This window comes from Hypanus sabinus, chromosome 5 (assembly GCF_030144855.1).
Source record: "Hypanus sabinus isolate sHypSab1 chromosome 5, sHypSab1.hap1, whole genome shotgun sequence".
Classification (NCBI taxonomy): domain Eukaryota; kingdom Metazoa; phylum Chordata; class Chondrichthyes; order Myliobatiformes; family Dasyatidae; genus Hypanus; species Hypanus sabinus.
The window spans coordinates 155,208,845-155,234,341 of NC_082710.1; the positions used below are offsets into that span (position 1 = coordinate 155,208,845).

Below are 25,497 nucleotides of genomic sequence, written 5' to 3' on the forward strand. Positions count from 1 at the left end.
AGGCAGGAAATATGTTCCAGATGTTGGGAGAGTCCAGTACCAGAGGGCATGGATTGAGAATAAGAGGTCAGTTATTTAAAACAGAGTTGAGGAAGAGCTTCTTCTCCCAGAGAGTTGTGGAGGTGTGGAATGCACTGCCTCGGAAGACGGTGGAGGCCAATTCTCTGGATGCTTTCAAGAAGGAGCTGGATAGATATCTGATGGATAGGGGAATCAAGGGATATGGGGACAAGGCAGGGACTGGGTATTGATAGTGAATGATCAGCCATGATCTCAGAATGGTGGTGCAGACTCGAGGGGCCGAATGGTCTACTTCTGCACCTATTGTCTATTGTCTAAATAAGAACCGTATGTACCCGTTCCAACTTAGCTACAAATTCAATTTAAAGACAGACTTAGGAGTGAATCTCATTTGTAACCCAGCTTCTGCATGTATCCCAATTGAAATTATTGCCAAGATTATACTTTGAACTACAAAATGTAAACATTTGAAAAAACAGGTGTGCAATGAAACAATACACTTATATACTTCAGGAGGAGAAGTTGTAGATTCTTATAGCCACAGAGAGAAAGGATTTTCTGCAATGTTCAGTACTGCAACTTGGTGGAATCAGTCTGTTACTAAAGGTGTTCCTCTGTGTGATGAGCAAGCAGCTTTTCAATGTCGGTCTTTCATGCCAATTTCAAAGATTGGAGATAAATGCAGGAATCTGTACAATGCTAGCTTTGCAATGCTCCGTTATCCTAAAATGAATAAAGCACATATGTTTTATGCAGTAATGAAAATTTTACACAAAAAATACCTGCAGCAGGAAGACAAAATGAACATCACTGAAGAAACTGCAAATGGACAGAGCAAATGAGCTAAAGAGATAATAATAAGCAAATTCCTGGAGGAGTAAAGGGAGGGAATGCAAGAGCAAACTCAAGGAGGAAATCAGGAAGGACAAAACAGGGCATGTGATAACTTTGGAAGAGAAGATTAAGGAGAATGCAAAAAGATTTTATGTATATTAAGGGAAAAAGTAATGAAAGAGAAAGAAAATAGATCCCCTCAAAGTGGAGAAAGAAACATCTTTCCTCTGTTTCTATCATAGAGAAAGACAGGAAAACTTCAAAAAGTATGTGGGAATAGGCTGGACATCTTAAAATGTGATAAAGTACACAAATGGGCATGTCCTGACAAATTATATCCAAGAATACTGTGGGAAGCTACAGAATACATTATATGAACCCTGGCTGAGATATGTACATCATCATTATCCATAGGTGAAGTGCTAACAGAATGGAGGATAGCAAATGTTAAGAAGAGTAGCAAAGAAAAATTGGGAATTATAGCTCAGCAATTGTATCTGTGCTATGTATGTTACTGGAAAGGATTCTAAGGTACAAGACAGATTCACATCTGGGAAGTCAAAGAAAGCAAGGAGATAATGCTAATCCTTTATAAGTCACTGGTCAGGATGCACTTGGAGTATTGTCAGCAGCTTTGGGCCCCACATCTCAGGATGTGTTGTCATTGGAGAGAGTCCAAAGGAGGTTCACGAGGATGATTTTGGGAATGAAGGGGTTAACATGAGGCACATTTGGCAGTTTTGGGGCTGTACTCACTGGAATTTAGAAGGATGAAGGATGAATTTAGAAGGATGAAGGTTGACCAGAAATTGAATTCATTCTACCCTCTACCAGTGAAATGTTCCCCCTGCCACTGGCTGCAACACAAGCCCAAAGCATGATCGATCCACCCCATGCTTTAACAGTTGGAGAGGTGTTCTTTTCATGAAATTCTGCACCCTTTTTTTCTCCAAACATACCTTTGCCCATTGCGGCCAAAAAGTTCTATTTTAACTTCATTGGTCCACAGGACTGGTTTCCAAAATGCATCAGGCTTGTTTAGATGTTCCTTTGCAAACTTCTGACGCTGAATTTTGTGGTGAGGATGCAGGAAAGGTTTTCTTCTGATGACTCTTCCATGAAGGTCATATTTGTGCAGGTGTCACTGCACAGTAGAACAGTGCACCACCACTCCAGAGTCTGCTAAATCTTGCTGAAGGTTTTTTTGCAGTCAAACAGATTTGCCTTCTAACAATCCTATGAGTAGTTCTCTCGGAAAGTTTTCTTGGTCTTCCAGACCTCGACCTCCACCATTCCTGTTAACTGCCATTTCTTAATTGCATTACAAACTGAGGAAACGGCTACCTGAAAACACTGTGCTATCTTCTTATAGCCTTCTCCTGCTTTGTGGGCATCATTTATTTTAATTTTCAGAGTGCTAGGCAGCTGCTAAGAGGAGCCCATAGCTGCTGATTGTTGGGACAAGGTTTGAGGAGTTAGGGTATTTATAAAGCTTTGAAATTTGCATCACCTGGCCTTTCCTAATGATGATTGTGAACAAGAGAAAGCCCTAACAAGCTAATTAAGGTCTGAGACCTTGGTAAAAGTTACCTGAGAGCTCAAATCTCCTAGGGTGCCCAAACTTTTGCATGGCGTTCCTTTGTTTTTTTTTTCACTTTAAAATTGTACAAAACAAAAATAATACACTAATCTTGCTTAAAATGTTGAAAAGAATGTTTCATCTTTAACTTTATGACTTTTGGAGATCAGTTCATCTTCTACTCACTTAACTATTCACAGTAACAGAAATTTTGACCGGGGTGCCCAAACTTTTGCATGCCACTGCATGGACCACACTCCTCCGGCTGTTCACCCTCCCACTTCAGAATGCTGAGGACTCAATCCTAGATGTTTCGGACCTGGCACCCGGGGAGGGCAACCTGCCATCCAGAAATCTCATTTTCATCCATAGAACATGCTTTTTGTACCCCTAACTAACAAGCCCTCTATCACCATAGCTCACTTCTTCTCTCCCCCCACTTCCCTTCTGAATCAGAGTCAGACTCAGTGCCAGAGACCCAACCACAGTTACTGTCCTCTACTAGCTGACTCCCCCCAACAGCATCTGAAGCAATGTACAACTTGTTTATAGGGATGGCTACAGGGGTACTCTGCACTGGCTGTTTAATCCCTTTTTCCTTACATTGTCACCCAGCTTCCTGTGTCCTGCACTATTGGTATAGTTACCTCTCATATGTCCTATCAATTACCCCCTCAGCCTCTGGCTTGAGTCAATGACTTTCTAAATACACTAAATTATACTTAAAATACTTTTCAAATTAACTAAAAAATTAATAACATACCCCCAGTCTTTCAGCATCAGCCATGTTGCTTTCATTGTTCCTTATGCCTGTAATAAATAATATAACAGCTTATAAATTCTGACAGTTTATTTGTGACTATTGCTTTTCACTACCAGTTTCTGTTGAAAAGTCACAGTTAACTTATTTGCTGTGATAATTTAGTACAGTTCATTGTGTTTTCCTATAGTTGCAACTGAACATCGTGATGGTATATATCTCTGCAGAAAGGGCTAAACCAGCCTTCTATTTGCAGGAGACTAGCACAGAAAATTAACTTTCAAATGTCAATACAGAGGTTGATAAAATACATGCCTTCAATGTTAATAATATTCCAGCTATGCAACTACACTACACATTATCAAAAGATGAAATGCATGCAAGTTCAATTTTACAATTATGACATCTGCTCCCAATATGTGTTATTTTCTTCAGTACCATTATAACCCTTACCTACACCTTGAGCATTACTAGGGCTACTGTAATGGGAACATTTCACTGAATTATGTCACTTGACCGTCTAAAGTCTCCTTCAGATCATGTTCCCAGAGATCCTTACCAATTTATCACAGAAATCAGCTCTTTAATATGTCCAGTAATGTGGCATTTGTGGAATGAAACACCTTCTAATCAAGAATGGGATTTTTTTTTTCTCTAGATCAATGATTATGATTGGCATGAGGATGTGGTTGAAGTAGATTATCTGCACCACAAAATGCGGAGGAAGACGTTTGGCAGTTGTTCTATGGGAGAAGATTGAGTGAGGGCCAAAGAGTAAGTTTGAAGGTCACTATTACTGAAGGATGAAGGTGGGGTCATGTTAAAAGGATATGGATATTTGCATAACACACACAAAATGCTGGAGGAACTCAGCAGGCCAGGCAGCATCTATGCAAAAGTGTAAACCAGGGGTCGGCAATCTTATTGCCTCTGTTGGCTGGATCGCGTATTAATGAGCGGACAGTGGGTGTATCCAGAGATACTGGCCACGTGACAGTTGCACTGCCACCTGGCTGGTCGGAGGACACACCACACGCCAATCAACATTTGGTCCCTCCCAACTAATCAATGCACACCTAAATTATTGGTCACCTTAATTGGATTATCGCGCCCAGCCCCATGCTATAAAAGGTGAGACTTGTGCCTGGCTCGGTCTCTCTTCCAGACCACCTCATTGAAGGTTAGTGCATTGATTTATGTTTGGAAAGGTCTATTGTTTGTCATGGTAAGGGAGCCGCAGCTATCCAAGGTCAAGGGGGATAGCTGTAGTAGTGTTTTTCCCTTGTTCTTTGTCTGTGTAACCGTACCCTGTCCCCACACCGCTTCCTGTGTATTGTAGTTGCTTGTGTTGACCCGACTTCCTCTTGTAAATAAATTCCTTATTATTAAAACTGTGTGTCCAGGCCTCTACTGTTGAGACTCAAAGAACCAGTTATTTTCCATCACAACAGTGGGCCAGATAAATGCCATAAAAAACTTGAAATATGGGAATTATCCACTTAAATACATCTAGTTATGTTTTGCCTCAAATTAATGAATATCGCATGCTGGTAAATCATTTGTGCTTAACCAAGGATGCCAATTAGTAATCAAAGAACTCAGTTTAGTTGCAATTTATTTCAATCTAGGCATCTTTTGATTTTATTAAAAGGACACAAAGAATCTTTAAATGTAAAACATATGAACATGATGCATTGAATGGTAGTAAATTAAGTATAATAAAAAAGAAAATTTTAATGCAACCAGTCGATAAATCAATGTGAAATTTGATGTTGTTTGTTGCTTGAAAGCTTCTCAATATCGGGTGTCAGACTTGTTGATGCCAAGAGCAAGACATTATCCAGATGGGCATCAGTCAATCTTGTTCTCAAATGGTTCTCGGTATGCTTCATTTTTGAAAATAATCACTCACACAGATAAGTGCTGCCAAACAATGATGCCATTCTTTTTGTATGGTCCACTAAGTTAGGATACTTCCTAATCACTTGGATGAATATATTTTCTATGGAAGTCAAGCACTGACACATCTTTAGAGTGAAATTTCAATCTTAATATGTCGTCACACTGCATCTCAAACAATTCTACTTGAAAAATTTCTGGTGCAGTGTCCACTTCCACATCAAATGGAGTAGGAAACAGCTTGAACTCATTTGCATGCAAGTGAAAATCAGCAAAACGAGATGAAAATTCTTTCCTCAATTCTTGGACCATATTCACAAAAATGCCTGGAACTTGTGCTTTACTTTTATTGAAAGTGGGAAAATGTGCACAATTTCCTTTTTGAAGCTGGTACTCCCACAATTGCAGCCTTCTTTCAGAGGCCACAATATGACCATACGTCTCAAGTATCAGCAATTTTTTTTTTTCCTTTTAGTTGTAAATTCAAGATATTTAAATGAGATGTAATATCCACAGAAATGCCAAGGTTGCAAGCCAATCAGGATCACGAAAATGTGAAGCATCCTCATTTTTGCTTTAAAGGTAGATTGTCACCTCTTCATGCAATGCAAATACTCCTTCCAGCATTGACCCTCGGCTAAGCCAGCATACATTGCAGAAATAAGCCGGGTTCCCATATTCTGCCTCTGTATCCAATAAAAATTGCTGAAACTGGCGATGATTCAATGCACGAGATAGGATCAGATTCACTGCCTTCACAAAATTGTTCATAACATCCTTTAGTTTCAAAGACTTGGCACATAATGCTTCTTGATGGATAATGCAATGAATTTTAACCAGTTTCTGTGCGATTCCAAGGTTTTCCATTTGTCCTTGCAGCAATGAGATGATGCCATTTTTCTACCCCACTATTGCTGCTGCCCCATCAGTTGTGATGCCAATTAGCTTCGACAAATTAAGTTTCATTTCTGACATCATTTTCAACAATGGTTCAAAAATGTCTGCTCCAGTAACCGTGTCCTTCATAGGAATTAATTAATAAACTCTTCAAAAATTTGAAAAGTTGAGGTCACTCCTCGTACAAACACTGCAAGTTGAGTACTGTCTCTCTTAAGTCTGTGCTCTCATCAAACACAATTGAAAAAAATTGTAATTAATTGCAGGCATCCCATAAACAACTTTTAACATCTTCTGACATTTCTTCAACTCGCCGTGTGATTGTTCTTGCTGACAGGCTGATAGATGCAAATAAAGATTTCTTTTCAAGACAAACAATATCCACCACTGCCAGTAAACATTCTTTGACAAACTCTCCATCTGTAAAAGGCTTAATCTTTTCTGCAATATGTTTTGAGACTTCATAGCTAGCACAGGTATTTCCTTCATTTTCACTGCTTTTCTTGGCAAAAAATGATGGTTGTTTTCCAAAACTAGCCTTCATACACTGAACTTCATCTTTCCTTTTTTGCCCAGTAAACTCGTTAAAATTTGCACTACGGCGGGTCTTGTAATGTCGCCTGATATTTGCCACCACCTTCACAGGAATATTTTCTAGGCAAATGAGACAAACTGGTTTCCCAGCTTGCTCGATGAAGAAGTAATCTAGTGTCAAGTGTCTTGGAAATTTCGGCACTCAGTGTCTACCTTCCTGCATTTTGCATTCATTGCCATTGGAACTTTTTTCTTCAATTTTATTTCAAAACGCGAGTTATTCAACAAGTATCACAGCACAAGTAAATATCTGGATATTTAGTGTGGATTTCTTGTTAAAACACAATGATGCTGTTTCCGTTTACAAATTTGAATGATCCCATCTGAAAACCTGCGCACGCACGGAGAGCATCTAATATATTAATAAGGTAGTCTGCCTTCCTGTCATTTGTATATACCAGTGTTTGGTTTGAAACAAAATGGGAGCTGGGGCCAGTGTAACATCAGTGTGGTTGCGTGAAACACTCAGAATAAGGAAAAACTGCTCACGGGCCGGATAAGAACAGTATCCCAATACGTGCTCGCAAGCCAGTTCTGACACACCTGGTGTAAACAGTCAACGTTTCGGGCCGAGACCCTTCATCTGAGGAATCAGACTAAGAAGGTGGGGGAGGGGAGGAAGAACCACAAGGTGACAGGTAAAGCCAGGAGATGGGGCAGGATGAAGTAAAGAGCTGGGAAGTTGGTTAGTGAAAGAGTAACAGGGCTGGCTGGAGCAGGAGAGTCTGACAGGAGAGGACAGAAGGCCATGGAAGAAAGGGAAGGGAATGGAGCACCAGAGGGATGTGAATGGCAAGTAAGGAGATAAGCTGAGGGAAGGAAATGGGAATGGGAAATTAAGGTGCGGGAGGGCAATACTAGAAGTTCAAGAAATTGATACTCAAGCCATCAGGATGGAGGCTTCGCAAGTGTTGCTACTCCAGCACATAATTCTACGTATCATCCGCCATCTCCAAGCACATCTCCCCCCGCAACTTTCTCCCTATGTGATTAACTTGTCCATTCATCCCTCCCCACTAATCTCCCTCCCGGCACTTATCCTTGCAACACCTGCCCCTACACCACCTCCCTCACTACCATTCAGGGCTCAAAACAGCCCTTCCAAGTGAGGCGACACCTCACCAAAAAGTCTTTTGGGATCATCTATTGTATCCAGTGTGGCCTCCTGTATAATCAGTGAGATCCAACGTAGATTGAGAGAGCACCTACACTCAGTCCATCAGAAAAAGCAGGATCTCCTAGTGGCCACCCATTTTAATTCTACTCCTCATTCCGACATGTCGGTCCATGGCCTCCTCTACTGTTGTGATGAGTGCTCACTCAGGTTGGAGGAGCAACACCTTATATTCCGTCTGGATAGTCTCCAACCTAATGGCATGAACATCGAGTTCTCAAAATTCTAGTGATGCCCCCCACTTCACCAGACTGATTTCCCACTCTCATCTGATCTCCTCACCTACCCACCACCTCTCTCTGGTGTTCTTCCCCCTTCTCTTTTTCCATGGTGTTCTGTCCTCTCCTATTTTTTCTTCAGTTCTGATGAACAGTCTCAGCCAAAAACATTTTGTGTGTGTTGTATGGATATTGTTGTAGGACTTTAAGGCAGATACCCGAGTAGTTCCACTTTAGCTTTCAATAATGGATCACAAGCAACACGAAAATCAATATAGGGATAGAGATAAAGATGAGGAAGAGGTTGGGAGTATTAATGCAGTACTATGTAGTGAGTCAAACTGCGGTCCTTCTTTCATCTCCCCATTTTTTTGTAATGCAGTAAGTCTGATATGCAAGATATAGAATTACAGAAACAGTTAGAAATAGGCAGGGTTGGCAGCTGAAATGTTACGGGGTACAGAAACTTGAGGCATGATAAGAGTTGGAGGTGACAAAGTGGTATGGGTTGGGGTAAAGAATTGAAATATTGATTACGAAGAACGTTACAGCTATACTTAAAGAGATGGTGTTCTAGGAGAACTTGTGGTGACACTACACGAGAAGAACTTAAAAATAAGAAGGGAGTGATCACTTTGGTGGGATTGTACTGTGAGTCTTCTAATAACAAGAATTTATGCACAGACATGTATGGAAAATTATAGTAATAGCAAGTTCTTTTAACTTACCTAATCTTAACTGGGATTGTCTTAATTATGAGACATTAGACAGGGCTGAAGTTGTTAAGTGTGTATAGAGATTACATGGAATCAGAAGGTGTAGAAAATTTGTGGGTAGATTTAAGAATTTGCAAGAGTTAAAAGACCTTGATGAGAGTTAGAGGTATATACAGACCTCCAGACAGTGGCCAGGATGAGAGGTACAAATTAGAATGGGAGATAGAAAAGTCATGTAAAAAGACAATGGTCATGGGGGATTTCAAAATGCAGGTAAATTAGGAAAAAAGAAATTTGTGGAATGCCTATGAGATGGCTTTTCAGAGCATCTTGGGTAGGGCATCTATAGAGATTGTAGAGGCATCAGTAGTGGTCTTTCCAGAATCACTAAATTCTGAAATAGTTCCAGATGCCACGAAAATTGCAAATGCCACTCCACTCTTTAAGGGAGGGACAGAGGCAAAAGAAAAAAAAATTGTAAACCAGTCCATCCTGATGAAGGGTCTCAGCCCGAAACGTCTTTTCCATAGATGCTGCCTGGCCTGCTGAGTATCTCCAACATTTTGTGGGTGTTGCTTGGATTTTCAGCATATGCAGATTTTCTCTTGCTTGAAATTACAGATCAGTTAGCCTGACTTCAATACTTGTCAAGATGTTACAGTCCATTATTTAGCAAATCCTTTGAGTACAAGGGAAGTAGATGTATACTTAAATAACACATTAGGAGAGCAAAAAAAATATACGAGATAACCCTGGCAAATAAGGTAAAGAAGAATCTATCAGCAATCTATAAGTATGTTAAGAACAGGAGGAAAAAGGTCCCCTTATGGATCATTATGCTTTATTGTATGCCCTCTCTTTTGCTTTTATGTTGGCTTTGATTTCCCTTGTCAGCCATAGTTGTATCATCCTGCCTTTCAAATACTTCTTTGGGATGTATCTATCCTGCACCTGCTGAGATGCTCCCAGAAATACCAACTATTGCTGCACTACCATCATCCTCTTCCAATCAACTTTGGCCAGCTCCTCTCTCATGCCTCTGTAATGCCCTTTACTCCACTGTAATACTGAAATATCTGACTTTGGCTTTTACCTCTCAAAATGCAGGGCGAACTGCTTCCTAAGGGTTCCACTACATTATGCTCTCTCATTATGCTGTTCAGAGGCCTGTCTTAAACTCCCATCAAGGTCTTTTTACCCACTAATTCCCATAGTTATCTCGACTATAACTCTTCCCACTGTATCTTCTGCAAAACGCTTTTCTCAGTTTCTTCGTCTCTGCCACATCTGTTCCCAGGATGGTGCTTTCCATTCCAGGACATTAGAGACATCCTTATCCTTTAAAGAAAGAGGTGATCCTTCCCTCCAATATCAATGCTGCCCTCACCTGCATCTTCATGTCCTGTAAATCCATGCTCACCCTATCTTACCACGCCGTAATAGTGATAGAGTTCCTCTTGTCCTTGTGTACTACCCTATCAGCCTTTGCATTCAATACATATTCCTCTGCCACTTCTGCCATCTGTTAATTGATCTTACCAATAAACATATCTTTATCCCCTTCCCTCCTCCCCTGCTTTCCACAGGGATTGTCTCCTCTACAACTCCCTTGTCCATTCATCCCTCCTCACGAGTCTCTTTCTTGGCACTAACCCTGCAAACAGCCAAAGCAGCCAAACCTACCCAATAACCACCTCCCTCGCTTCCTATCAGAACGCCAAACATGTCCTTCAAGGTGAGGCAACACTTTAGATTCTATAAGGGGTGATTGATGAGTTTGAAGGAACTCAGCAGGCCAGGCAGCATCTATGGAAAAGAGTACAATTGATGTTTCAGGTCAAAAACCTTTGGCAGGACCCATTTCCAAAGATGTTGCCCGTGCTGAGTTCCTCCGGCATTTTGTGCGTGTTTCTTAGGTTTACAGCATCTGCAGATTTTCTCTTTGTGATTGAATTCCAATTCCCATTCCCTTTCAGGTGACCCTTGGGGTGAAGGAGCAACACTTTATATTCCATGTCAGGAATACCGATTTCTCCTCCTGGTAAACAAATTTCACCCCCCCCCCCCATTCTGCAGTCTGACTTTTCATTTCTTTTCACCTACCTATTACTTCTTCCTGGGTCCAACTCCTCCTTCCCTTTCTCCTATAGTCAACTCTCATTATCGGATTCCTCCTTTGCCAGCCCTAGACCTTTTCCACCCACCTGACCTCACCTATCATCTTCCAACTAGCATCTTTACCCTCTCCCTATCTTATTATTCTGGCATTTTCTCCCTCCTTCCCAGTCCTGAAGAAGGGTCAACCTGAAACGTCGACTGTTTACTCTTTTCCATAAATGCTGCCTGACTTTCTGAGCTTCTCCAGCATTTTGTGTGTGTTACTTTAATTTCTAGCATCTGCAAACTTTCTAGTATTTTCTTAAACCCTTGCAGTAACTCCACTCGCAAGGATTCTCCATCTGCCGATCCTATGTCACCTCTTTCTAAGGATTTGATTTCATTTTTTATCAGAAGAACGACCCCACTTCCTCTGCTTCCCTGCCTGTCCTTTCAATACAACGTATATCCCTGGATATTAAGTTTCCAGCTATAACCTTCCTTTAGCCACAATTCAGTGATGCCCAAAACATCATGCCTGCCAATCTCTAACCATGCTACAAGATGATCTACCTTAAACACATATTGCATGTATTCAAATATATTAGTCCTGTATTTGTCACTTTTCGATTTTGTCCCTGTTGCACTACAACTCATCTCACTGACTGCAATTTTGCCCTGTCATTTGCCTGTTGACAGTCTCAATACACACTGCCTCTGCTTGTACACCAACTGCCCCCATCCTCAATCATACCACTCTGGTTCCCATCCCATGCCAAATTACTTTAACCTCTTCCCGACAGTTCTAAGAAGCCTGTCCGCAAGTATATTAGTCCTTCGCAGGTTCGGGTGTAACCTGTCCCTTCTGTACAGGTCACATTTTCCTCAGAAGAGATCCCAATGATCGAGAATATGAAGCCCATCCCCACAGCACCAGTTCTCCAGCCATGCATTCACTTGCCAAATCACCCTATTCTTACCCTCACTGGCGTGTGGCATGGGCAACAATCCTGAGATTTCTACCTTGGAAGTCCTGCTTTTCTGCTTTCTACCTAGTTCTCTGTATACTCACTTCAGGACTTCCTCCTTTTTCCTACCTTTGTCATTAGTACTAAGAATTCTGGCAGCTCCCCCTCCCCCTTAAGCATGCCTGGGATCTGACCCACTATGTCCCTGACCCCAGCACCCTACGGATAGATCTAGGGATACAAATGCATAATTGCTGAAAGTGGAAACACATAGATGGGTTGGTAAAAAACATACGGCTCATTTTTCTTTATTACTTGTGGTAATGAGTCCAAGAGTTGGGACGTCATGTTACAGCTCTACAGGATGTTGTTGAGACCATACTCAGAGTTTGTTTACAGTTTTGGGAGCAACACTATAGGAAGGATGTGATTAAGAATGTGCAGAAATCATTCACAAGATGTTACCTGGACTTGTGGGCTTGCGTTATAAGAAAAGACCTGAAAGGCTGGAACTGTTTTCCCTTTGGAGGGGTTATCTCATAGATGTTCACAAAATAATAAAGAGCATAGATAGGATTGATAATCAGAGTTTCTTTTTTTTGATGGTAGGAGCCACAGGCTTGAGAGGCAAGATTTAAGACAATCTGAAGGACATCTTGTTTTCCCCAACAAAGGACAATGGTATATGAAATGAGCTGCCACATTCTTGTCCCAACCCACCCACCCTCATTCTTCCCAAGTTCTTCTTTCTCTCCATTTCTTTCCGTTTTTAAAATAAATATTTACAATGGGGAGATTCATATAAAATAATTCAACTCTATTAGATTCTCCAGAAAGTGAAAATGGTCAAATGATTTAACACTTACTGCGACATAATGGAAGGCAGCCACAACCAATGATGACACAGCAGCAGAGAAAGGAAACAGTGATGGTCCAGGTTAAATCACTGGTGTAACAACCTTGACCTAAAAATATACAACAATGAAACCTTTGAACAATGAATATCTTCCAAGGCTAAAATAAAACAACACCCTGATTTCCCATTGCACCTTTACTAGCATTGGACAACAAAAGGCAATTTCTAGGATAATGCTCAATACCAAGCTCCGTAAGAAAATGTTATTACATATGTTCAAAGTTTGCAGAAGGCATATGGGCAACTGAAGTAATCTGGAATAAGGTTCTATGGTCTGATGAAGCTAAAGTTTGAGCTTTTTGACCATCAGACTAAATGCTATGTTTGGCGTAACACTGCACAACATCAGAAATACCCCATCTTTACTGTGAAGTATGGTGGAGGCTGCATCATGCTGTGGGGATGCTTCACTGCAGCAGGCCTGGAAGGCCTGTGAAGGTAGAGGGTAAAATGAATGCAGCAAAATACAGGAAAATCCTTGAGGGAAACCTGAAGTAGTCTGCAAGAGAACTGCAACTTGGAAGAAGATTTGTTTTCCAGCAAGATAGTAACCCCAACCATAAAGCCAAAGCTACATAGGAATGGCTTAAGAACAACAAAGTTAATTTCCTGGAGTGGTCAAGTCAGAGTCCAGATCTCAATCCAATTGAAAATTTTTGGCTGGACTTGAAAAGGGCTGTTCACTCATGATCCCCATGCAATCTGACTGAGCTTGGGCAGTTTTGTAAAGAATATATGGAAAGATTACAGTGTCCAGATTTGTTAAGCTGATAGAGACCTCTCCACGCAGATTCAACGCTGCTATTGCTGCCAAAGGTGCATCTACTAAAGACTGACTTGAAGTGGGGGCAGTGAGTAATCAATTATTTATGTTTAATAATTGTAATAAATTTAGACTAATTTGTAGAAATTTGTTTTCACTTTGACATGGAAGAGGTTTTTTTCTGTTGATCAGTGTCAAAAAAGCCAAATTAAATCCACTGAGTCAATGTTGTAAAGCGATAAAATATGAAAACTTCCAAGTGGGATGAATACTTTTTATAGGCACTGTATATCAATGATCTAGATGATAATGTGGTAAACTGCATCAGCAAATCTCTGGGGATGTAGTGGACAGCCAGGAAGGCTATCAAAGCTTGTAATGGGATCCTGGATGAGCTAGAAAAATTGGCTGAAAAATGGCAGATGTAGTCGCGCGCAAAGTGCTACTAAAGAGAAACACAGAGGCAAAGAGTGCTGAACTCAGAATGCCTTTACTAATTCAAAATCGCGCCCTTAAATCTCCCTTCCCATGGGCCCCTGTGGGTACCCTCACTGGTTGCTCAATGTCCAAGTGCGCCGGTTTGAGGCAGTCCACTGTAAAAGTCTCTTCCCGACCACCCACCTCCACGACACACGTGATTCCGTTGTGCTGGATCACCTTGAAGGATCTCTCGTACAGCCACTGTAGAGGTGACCTGTGCATGCCCCTGCGAATAAAACATACTCACATTCTCAGAGGTCTTTAGGGGTGAAGGATGGTGTGGGACCATGCCTGGAGGTCGGGCCGACACAAAATCTAGGCCGCGTCCCACCGAATCAATGAGCCTTTGGAAAGTTTGGGCTGCATTCTTGAGACCGAAAAGCATCCTCAGGAATTCGAACAAGTCAAACAGGGTGATGAGGGCTGCCTTGGGCACGTCGTCGGGGTGCACTGGGATCTGATGGTATCCCCTGACCAGGTCGATTTTCGAGAAGATGGTCACTCCGTGCAGGTTCGCTGTGAAGTCCTAGATGTGGGGTACCGGGTATCTATCGGTGGATGTGGTGTCATTGAACCTTCTGCAGTCTCTGCAGGGGGGGGGGTATTAAGCTGACATCGGCCCCAGTGTCTACCAGGAAGTGCCACCCGGTGTGTTGGTCCCAGTGTACAGGAGGCTGTTTCAGTGGCCAGCCGTCATAGCCATTAGCGAAGGCTGGCCCCAGAATTTCCCAGAAAAGCACATGGTGGACGGCTGCAGCGCGTACCTGAACCCCACTTTTGGTGATAGAAACACCATTGCTCCGAACTTTCATCTTTTTCCCCCGTGGGTCTTGACAGCTTCGGTTGTGGGGCCTGGGCTTTGAGGCGCGTGATCGTGGCTAGGCCAATGAAGGCTGCTCACGTTGCTTGCTCTGCCAAAAGACGTCTGCTTTAGCCGCGACACTGCGTGGGTCACTGAAATTCTCACTTGCGAGGAGGAGGCGAATATCCTCTGGCATTTGCTCAAGGAACAACTGTTCAAACAAAAGGCACTATGGACGTCCATTAGCGCCAACATATTGTTCATGAGCTCGGATGGTGTGCGGTCGCCCAGGCTGTCCATGTGTAGGAGCCGTGTGGCCCATTCGTGGCGGGAGAGCGAAGGTACGGATCAGGAGCGCCTTAAGCTTAGTGTACCTGTCCTCCGTTGATGGCTGGCGTAGGAAGTCGATGATCCAACCTGCCATCTCCTGGTCGAGCATGCTGACCATGTCGTAGTACCGCGTGGCGTCGGCTGTAATGTTTCTGATACTGAACTGGGCCTAAGCCTGCTCGAACCAAACGTGGGGCTGAGTGGCCCAGAGAGACTGCACTGTGCGAGTTGCTCGAACTCATGGCTGGTTGCTGAGTCACCAGCTCTAGATGCCGTCTGGAACGTCGGGGGTCACCAATGTAGTCACACGCAATGCGCTACTAAAGAAACACATGGAGGCAGAGAGTGCTAAACTTGGAATGCCTTTACTGATTCAAAATTGCACGCTTAAATCTCCCCTGCCATGGGCCCCGTGACCCGCGGGACGGACATGACGTCACTGTCCCCGGGAGGTCCGCCCCGAGCGGGTAGTTCCAAACGTGCTACCGTGTGTCTGCCCGCAGTTCCTGAAGGTGGTTCGAGTCCCACGTGTGTGGGCCACCACAAGATGGAATTTAATTCAGACAAGTTCAAGCTGTTGCACTTTGAGAAGATAAATCAATATGGGACTTGCACAGTGAACAATGCAGTAGAACTTAGGACTCCAGGAATACAGTTCCATAATTTCTTGGAAGTGGCTTCACAGGTATATAGGGTTATAAAGAGAACTTTTGGGACATCGGCCTTCATAAAACAAAGTCCTGAGTACGTGTATTGGGATGTTATGTTCAAGTTGTATGAACTGATACTGAGACCTAATTTGGAATATTCTGTGCAGTTCTGATCACTTACCTACAGGAAAGATATTAATAAGATTGAGAAAAATTACAAGGAGGAGATGCCAGAACTTGAGGACCTGAGCTATAGGGAAATGTTGAATAGGTTGGGACTTTAATTGATAGTGGTATACAAAATTATGAAAGGTACAGATAAGGTAAATGCAAGCAGGATACTTTTCCCCCCACAAAGGTTGAGTGAAACTAGAACGAGCAGTCATGGGTTAAGGGTAAAAGATGAAAAATTTTAAGGGGAACATGATGGGGAACTTCTTTGCTCAGAGGCTGGTGAGAGGTCGAGCAATATGCAAATGGAAGCAGTGGATGCAGGTTCAATTGCAACCTTTTTGAGAAGATTGGATGGGCATTGGATAGTAGGGAAATGAAAAGCTATGGTCTAGATGTAGGTCAATGGTGCTAGGCAGAATAATGTTTTGACATTGACAAAAGATCATTTCTGTGCTGTAGAGGTCTATGACAATGACTCTATGACCGCTCATCATTGATCTGAGATCCCATGACTTTCAGGACACCTGATTACAACTGTAAAAGGATATTTCCAGTTTACAATCAGGCCCTTCACTCAGCTGATGAATAAAGATTCTTCCATGTCAAAGGTTTTATAAAGATTATAAAGATTTTATAAAGTATTATAAAGATTAGCTTATTGAAACATGAAAAAAATACAGTGAAATGTGTTGATTTTTGTCAACATCCAACACAGTCCAAGGATTGTGCAAGTGTTGTGTTTTCAACAGCAACATGACATGCCTTCAACTTAACAATTCTAACTTGTATTTCTTTGCAATACGAGAGGAAACTGGAGCACCTGGAGAAAGCCCATGTGGTCATGGGAGAATGTAAAAACTCCTTGCACAGAGTGGTGGGAATTGAATCCCAAACATCAATTGCTATATCTGTAAAGTATTCCCCTAATAACTATACTAGCATGTTGTCCCACACCACTACTTCCTCTTCATAGTGCTATGATTAAGTAGTATTAAAAAGAGCAAGCTGACAATTTGGTGGGAATGTCACTGTTCTTCACCAAGAAAGTTTTATTGTTACAGCTATCTGTGTTGTAAAGTTCAGAATGACAGAGCTTATACCAGGTCTCTAACAGATGTAAAGAAAACTTCTGTGATGCATTATTATATCTGCTGTTGGTATATCTAGATCTGACATTACCAAGAAGAATAACCACCTCATGTACTTAAAGAGTACAGATGGCCCCCGTTTTTTGAACGTTCACTTTATGACAGCTTGCTGTTACGACAGACCTACATTAGTACCTGTTTTGCTAACCAAAGAGGATTTTCACTTTTACGAAGAAAAGATGCCTGCTTTATGTGTGTTTACCCCGAGAAAGACTACCATGACCGTGAAGCCTTGTGCGAGCGGTTGCGTGCGCATGCGCGTACGTGCCGATTTTTTTTCCCTCCAAATCAATCTTGGCTTGCCGTCTTCCCGTTTCTCATCAGTGAAACTACACCGTGCGTACAATATTTCAACTTTATATAGGCTGTATATTTATCATATCATTCCTGCTTTTACTATATGGTACCATGGTCAGGGATGTCTCTGATTGGGTGCTCAGCATTCTGAAATGGGAAGGTGAGCAGCCAGATGCCATGGTACACATCGGTACCAATGATGTAGAAAGAAAGAATGAGGAGGTCTTGAAGAGTGCGTATAGAGAGCTTGGTAGGAAGTTAAAAAGCTCGAGGGTGGTAATCTCAGGATTGCTGCCTGTGTCACGTGCCAGTGAGGATAAGAATGAGATACTCTGGAGGATGAACACGAGGCTGAGGAACTGGTGTAGGGGGCAGGGTTTCTAATTTCAGGATCATTGGGACCTCTTCTGGGGCAGGTGGGACCTGTACAAGAGAGACGGGTTACACCTGAATGACAGGGGAACCAATATCCTTGCAGGGAGGTTTGTTAGTGCTATTGGGGGGGGGGGGGGGTGTTTAAACTAGATTTGCAGGGGGATGGGAACCAGAGCAAATAGTGGAGCAGGGATGAAAATAAATGATGATAAAGGTTCATGCAAAGTCACAAATAGAAGGGTTGTGTATGGTGGTAATAATCTTCTGAGGTGTGTATATTTCAATGCAAGGAGTATTGTGAGGAAGGCTGACGAGCTGAGGGCGTGGATTGACACGTGGAGTTATGACATCATAGCCATTAGTTAAACTTGGCTACAGGAGGGGCAGGACTGGCAGCTTAATGTTCCAGGGTTCCGATGTTGCAGAGATGATAGAGGCAGAGTGATGGGGGGGGGGGGGGGGGCGGTGGTGGTGGCTTTGCTAGTCAGGGAAAATGTTACAGCAGTGCTCAGGCAGGACAGATTAGAGGGCTTGTCTACCGAGGCCACATGGGTGGAGCTGAGAAACAGGAAAGGTATGACCACATCTATTATAGACTACCCAATAGTCAGCAAGAATTGAAGGAGCAAATCTGCAGAGAGATAACAGACAACCACAGGAAACAAAGTTGTGATAGTAGGGGTTTTTAATTTTCCACATATTGATTGGGACTCCCATACGGTTAAAGGTCTAGATGGGTTAAAGTTTGTAAAATGTGTTCAGAAAAGTTTTCTAAATCAATATATAGAGGTACTGACTAGAGAGGATACAATATTAGATCTCCTATTAGGAAATGAGTTAGGGCAGTTGGAGGAAGTGTGTGTAGGGGAACACTTTGGTTGCAGTGATCATAACACCATTAGATTTCACTTGATCATGGATAAAGATAAATCTGGTCCTCGGGTTGAGGTTCTAAACTGGAAAAAGGCCAAATTTGAAGAAATGAGAAAGGATCTAAAAAGCGTGGATTGGGACAGGCTGTTCTCTGGCAAGGATGTCATTGGTAAGTGGGAGGCCTTCAAAGGAGAAATTCTGAGAGTGCAGAGTTTGTATGTTCCTGTCAGGATTAAAGGCAAAATGAATAAGAATAAGGAACCTTGGTTCTCTCCTGATATTGGAACTTTAATAAAGAAGAAGAAAGATGTATGACATGTATAGGAAACAGGGAGCAAATAAGGTGCTTGAGGAGTATAAAAAGTGCAAAAAAAATACTTAAAGAAATTAGGAGGGCTAAAAGAAGACATGAGGTTGCTTTAGCAGTCAAGGTAAAGGATAATCCAAAGAGCAAAAGGATAGTAAGGGATAAAATTGGTTCTCTTGAAGATCAGAGTGATCGGCTATGTATGGAACCAAAAGAAATGGGGGAGATCTTAAATGGGTTTTTTGCATCTGTATTTACTAAGAAAACTGGCATGGAGTCAATGAAAATAAGGCAAACAAGTAGTGAGGAGTGGGAAACTATATAGATTGAAGAAGAGGAGGTGCTTGCTTGCAAATCAGAGCAGATAAATCCCCAGGACCTGACAGGGTATTCCCTCGGACCTTAAAGAAGACTAGTGTTGAAACTGCAGGGGCCTTGGCAGATATATTTAAAATGTTGGTATCTATGGGTGAGGTGCCGGAGGATTGGAGGATAGCTCATATTGTTCCATTCTTTAGAACAGGCTCTAAAAGTAATATGGGAAATTATAGGCCAGTAGATTTGATGGGATCTACAAGTATTTAGATAGACAAGGAGTTAATACGGAGAGTCAACACGGCCTTGTGCCTTGTTTAACATATCTAGAGTTTTTCAAGGAGGTTACCAGGAAAGTGGATGAAGGGAAGGCAGTCGATGTTGTCTATATGGACTTCAGTAAGGCCTTTGACAAGGTCCTACATGGGAGGTTAGTTAGGAAGATTCAGTCGCTAGGTATACATGGAGAGGTAGTAAATTGGATAAGACATTGGCTCATTGGGAGAAGTCAGAGAGTGGCAATGGAGGATTGCTTCTCTGAGTGGAGGCCTGTGACCAGTGGTGTACAACAGGGATCAGTGATGGGTCCATTATGATTTGTCATCTATATCAATGATCTGGATGATATAGTGGTAATTTGGATCAGCAAATTTGCTGATGATACAAAGATTGGAGGTGTAGTGGACAGGAAGGAAGGTTTTCAAAGCTTGCAGAGGGATCTGGACCACCTGGAAAAATGGACGAAAAAATGGCAGATGGAGTTTAATACAGACAAGTGTGAAGTATTGCATGTTGGAAGGAAAAACCAACGTAGAACAAACATACAAGGTAAATGTTCGGGCACTGAGGAGTGCAGTAGAGCACAGAGATCTGGGAATACAGATACAAAATTCCCTAAAAGTGGCGTCACAGGTAGATACAGTAGTAAAGAGAGCTTTTGGTACATTGGCCTTTACAAATCAAAATATTGAGTAAAAGAGTTGGAATGTTATGGTGAGGTTGTATAAGGCATTGGTGAGTCTGAATTTGGAGTATTGTGTGCAGTTTTGGTCACCAAATTCCAGAAAAGAGATTAATAAGGTTGAAAGAGTGCAGAGAAGGTTTACTAGGTTATTGCTGGGACTTGAGAAACTGAGTTACAGAGAAAGGCTGAATACATTAGGACTTTATTCCCTAGACCGTAGAAGAATGAGGGGAGATTTGATAGAGGTATATAAAATTATGATGAATATAGTGAATGTAAGCAGGCTTTTTCCACTAAGGCTAGAGGACATGGGTTAAGGGTGAAGGGGCAAAAGTTTAAAGGGAACATTAGTGGGGGGGCGCTTCTTCACACAGAGTGGTGGGAGTGTGGAATGAGCTGCCAGATGAAGTGGTAAATGCAGGCTCACTTTTAATATTTAAGAAAAGCTTGGACAGGTACAGGATGAGAGGTGTATGGAGGGATATGGTCCAGGTGCACATCAGTGGGACTAGGCAGAAAAATGGTTTGGCACAGCCAAGAAGGGCCAAAAGGCCTGTATCTGTGCTGTAATGTTCTATAGTTCTATATGTTGGTGTTATTTTAGGTTTTATGTGTTATTTGATATGATTTGGTAGGTTATTTTCTGGGTCTGGAAACGCTCAAAATTTTTTTTCCCATTTTTCCCCAAAAATTAATGGTAATTGCTTCTTCGTTTTACGACATTTCAGCTTACAAATGGTTTACTAGGAACACTCCACCTTTGGATAGTGGGGGAAACCTGCACAACAATATCATTATGGGTTATCCAGAAGGGAATGAAGTTAGCAATTTACATCAATATCAAAGGTAGTCAATGAACTCACCGCTTTGCTGAATCTCTTTTTTTAAGATGACAAGTGAAATGGGGATCACAACAGTGGTGTCTAAGCCAACCAAAGATTGCAAACCTGTAAAGTTCAGAACATATAACAATATTGAGGGTACAGTTTTGATTTTAAACCTGAAAATGTTATGGGATAAATTAATTGATTCTTACCTTCCTTTTGTTGCTGTTGAGCAAACAAGCAGCTTAACTTCAGATTAACACAACAGGCAAACCTGATCAAAAACCAGGAGGAGATGGTTGTCAAGGCAACCACAACTAGAAAGTCAGCACCTGGAGAGCAAAGAGCAAAGAGAGCAAAGTAACTTGTAACTTTCTTTGTATTTTAAAGGAGATTAAACTAATGAACTATGTCATACCATTTACAAACACAGTATCGTTTGTTTTGCATGTTTGTTTCTAAGCTATAGGCAATACTGGTACTGGCCCAGTCCATCACACGTAAAGCCTTCCTCATCATTGAGCACATCTACCAGAGTGCTATTGCAGGAAAGCAGCACCCATCATCAGTGGCTCCTACCACCCAAATCATGCTGTTTTCTCACTGTTGCCATCAGGTGAAGGTACAGCAGCCTCAGGACTCAAACCACAAGGTTCAGGAAAGTTATTACCCCTCAACCATCACATTCTTGAACCAGAGGGGATAACCTCAATCAACTTCACTTGCCACATCACTGAACTGCTCCCACAACCTATGGATTCACTTCCAAGAACTCTGCATATCATGTTCTCAATATTTATTGCTTATTTATTATGATTTTTTTTTTTCTATTGTAGTTGCAGTTTATTGGCTTTTGGACATTGTTTGTTTGTCCATCCTGCTGGGTGCAGTCTTTCATTGATTCTATTATTGAATTGAATTGAATGATCTTTATTGTCATTATACATAGGTACAATGAAACTCTGTTTAGCTTCATCTCAGGCAATTAAACTAAATGGTAGATAAAAACAAGACAGTAATAGAAAAACAGTATTAAATAGTTAAGTCGCAGAAAATAAGTTGCAGCAGCACCAGAAAATCACAGTAATGTACAAAAGTGCCATTAGTGCAAGTATTTGAGTCCTTGTGTGTGCTCACAGATTCAGTCATTACTCTGTGGGAGTGGTGTGATGGAGGCCACAGCTCTGGGGTAGAAGCTGTTCCTCAGTCTATTTTTTCTGGCTTTTAGTGTCCTGAACCTTTTATTGGACAGCAGCGGGTCAAACAGGGAGTGGCTGGGGTTCATGGATTTACTGATATGCCTACAAGAAAACAAATCTCAATGTTGTATATGATGACATATATGTACGTTGATAATAAATTTACTTTGAACACTGACAAGACTATTGAGAGTAATCCATACAAAGAAAGGATTTCCTGGCATTGGAGAGGGTCCAGAGGAGGTTCATGCAAATGATCCCAGGAATGAAAGGGTTAACATCTGAGGAATATATGATAGCTCTAGGCCAATACTTTCCGGAGCTTAGAAGAATGAAGTACTGATCTCATTGAAACTTAATGAACACTGAAATTCCTAGAAAGATACTGGATCCCCTACAATTCGCATACCGACACAACCTATCGACAGATGAGACAATAGCCACAGCTCTACATGTCGTCCTTACACATCTGGAGAAGAGGGATGCTTACTTGAGAAGTCTGTTCTTGGACTACAGTTCAGCATTCAACACCATGATTCCCTCCAGGCTAGACCGAGAACACTCTGCTATGTACAACTGGATCCTGGACCCTGTCAGATCACTGGCAGGTGGTAAGAGTGGGCTCCCTTACCTCTACCCCTCTGACACTCAACACAGGTGCCCCTCAGGGCTGTGTCCTAAGCCCCATCCTGTACTCTCTGTACAGCCATGTCTCTGTCGCCACCCCCAGCTCCAATCTGCTAATTAAATTTGCTAACGACACTAACCTGTTGGCCTAATCTCAAATAATAATGAGGCAGCCTACAGAGAGGAAGTCATCACCCTGACACAGTGCTGTCAAGAAAACATCCTCTCCCTCAATGTCACAAAAACAAAGGAGATGGTTGTAGACTACAGGAGGAATGGAGACAGGCTAACTCCTATAGACATAAATGGATCTGGGGTTGAGAGGGTGAACAGAGTTAAGTTTCTCAGCATAAACATCACCGGGGATCTCACGTGGTCTGAACATACCTGCTGTGTAGTGAAAAAGGCACAACAGCCCTTCTTTCACCACAAATTCTAATAAATTTCTATAAGGGCACGGCTGGCTGCATCACTGCCTGGTACAGGACTTAATCACAGGAATCTGCAGAGTGGTATGGACAGCCCAGCACATCTGTAGATGTGAACTTCCTGCTATTCAAGACATTTACTGGTGTGTAAAAAGGGCCTGAAGGATCATTGGAGACCCGAGTGTCCCCATCCACAATTTATTCCTGCTGTTACCATCCGGGAAACTGTACTGCAGCATAAAAGCCAGAACCAACAGGCAGGACAGCTTCTTCCACCAGGCCATCAGACTGATTAATTTATCCTAATACTATATTTCTATGTTATATTGACTATCCTGTTGTACATATCATTTATATATAAATTACTATAATTGCACATTTAGACAGAGGTGTGAGATAAAGATTTTTACTACTCATGTATATGATGCAAGTAATAAAGTCAATTCAATTCAATTCAATTTCTTTAGCCAGAGAGCAGTGAATCCTGGGAATTAATTAGAATTCAAGAAGATGGGGCTCATCAGCTGTGGTCGGCAGCTCATCCAGAAGAAGGGAAAATGCTGAGCTCAAACCTCTGCTGCCTTGTGACTAGACCCATTCATGGGGAAGGCTTCGGGAGTAAACCCAGAGGGAAAAATCCAGAGCTCGAGTCCCTAAGACAGTCCTACATTGAGTGCCAAATTGCTTTGGTCTCAGCCGTTCTTTGGGGTTCGTCAGATGTGGAGAGGCTGAGCTTGCTCTATATTGTACTACCTTAATTTGTGTAACTAGACAGCTAGGAAGCAACAACCATGGCCAACTCTGACAAATAGAGACCTCAGAAACGTAGACAAAACAACCAGCTTGATTGTGACCTCACCTACCAATATACTCAAAAAGGCTTACTCCACTTGCACTTCATTGCCAAGAAAGTCAAGGGCAGCACCACCTGCTGGTTCCCAATGAACCCACCCTGTTCCCTATCATCTCCTGCCCAGTAATCCCCGACCCAACTCATGCACCATCTTGAGTGGAACATTCAACAATTTCCTGGCTGTTGGACTAAGGAGTTGAGGCCTCGTAGTCTACAAACAAAAGCAACTTACAAAATGGAAGAGATGCTTTCCAGATTACAGGATGCTGAACTGACTATCTCTATTAATGGAAGTGTAATTATGTGTACATACCTTTAATACCAATCCAGAAAATGAGGACAATGATGGTGGTAACAAGAGTCAGAAAAATACAAATAATCAGGGGATGGAGCAGGCGCTGGAACACTGGAAAAATATAAAATTGCTACATTAAAATTGCTTAAATTCACTGCTGAAAATGAACGTCAGAGTTGTATACAGTGATATTTACATAGATAATAAATTTACTTTGTATTTTGTTACTATTTACCTCAAATGATTAAAGCTTACAGTAACCACCAGTGTACCAGTTCATGGTGAATTACCTTCAGCTAAAGGCAAACGTGAACCAGCTTGGGATTGCACCAGACATTAGAACATTGAAAAAGATTCAGAAAGTTCATTCACAACAAGACTAAGTGTAGACCACATGAACAGGCATCATTATGGTTCAGTTGAAATTTCTGTAAACCATTTACATTTTGATTGGGAACTTCAGGAAGGGGAAGTCGAGGGAACATACATCAGTCCTCATCGAGGGATCAGCAGTGGAAAAGGGGAGCAGTTTCAAGCTATTGGGTGTCAATGTCTTTGAAGATTCATATGAAGAGTCAAATGGATGCGGTTACAAAGAAGGTAACAGCAGCAGCTATATTTCTTTAAGTGTTTGATGAGATCTGGTATGTCACAAAACACACTCGCAAATTTCTACAGATGTACCATTGAGAACATTCTAACCGCTTGCATCATTGTCCATAATGTACTGGTTAGGCACAGGAGTACATTCAGCCAGAGACTCATTCCACTGAGATGCAACAATGAGCGTCATAGGAAGTCATTCCTGCCTATGGCTATCAAACTTTACGACTCCTCTCTCGGAGTGTCAGACACCCTGAGCCAATAGGCTGGTCCTGGACTTATTTCCACGGCATAATTTACCTATCATTATTTAATTATTTATGGTTTTATATTGCTATATTTCTACACTATTCTTGATTGGTGCGACTGTAACGAAACCCAGTTTCCCTCGGGATCAATAAGGTATGTCTGTCTGTCTGCTATAGATGGGACATTACACAGGGTGAGAAAAAGTTGCAGAAAGTTGTAAAATCAGTCAGCCCAGACACTAGTCTCTTCAGCACCAAAGACACCTTCA

At 41.9% G+C, this 25,497-nt stretch overlaps 1 protein-coding gene across 3 annotated transcripts in view; it reads right to left on the minus strand.

Moving 5' to 3' along the window:
• Positions 1–604: 604 nt before the first annotated feature.
• Positions 605–25,497, minus strand: part of LOC132394485 (uncharacterized) — a 96,903-nt gene continuing 72,010 nt past the window's right edge. For 2 of the 3 annotated variants that reach the window (XM_059970697.1, XM_059970695.1), the window contains 6 exons: positions 24,396–24,488; positions 21,188–21,307; positions 21,015–21,098; positions 12,624–12,722; positions 3,198–3,244; positions 605–744 (listed from right to left, as the gene is read on the minus strand). In XM_059970697.1, coding sequence (XP_059826680.1) covers positions 721–744; positions 3,198–3,244; positions 12,624–12,722; positions 21,015–21,098; positions 21,188–21,307; positions 24,396–24,488 — 467 coding nt within the window. In that variant the 3' untranslated portion in view covers positions 605–720. The remainder of the gene's footprint in view (positions 745–3,197; positions 3,245–12,623; positions 12,723–21,014; positions 21,099–21,187; positions 21,308–24,395; positions 24,489–25,497) is intronic. The other variant, XM_059970696.1, reaches the window with a different exon arrangement.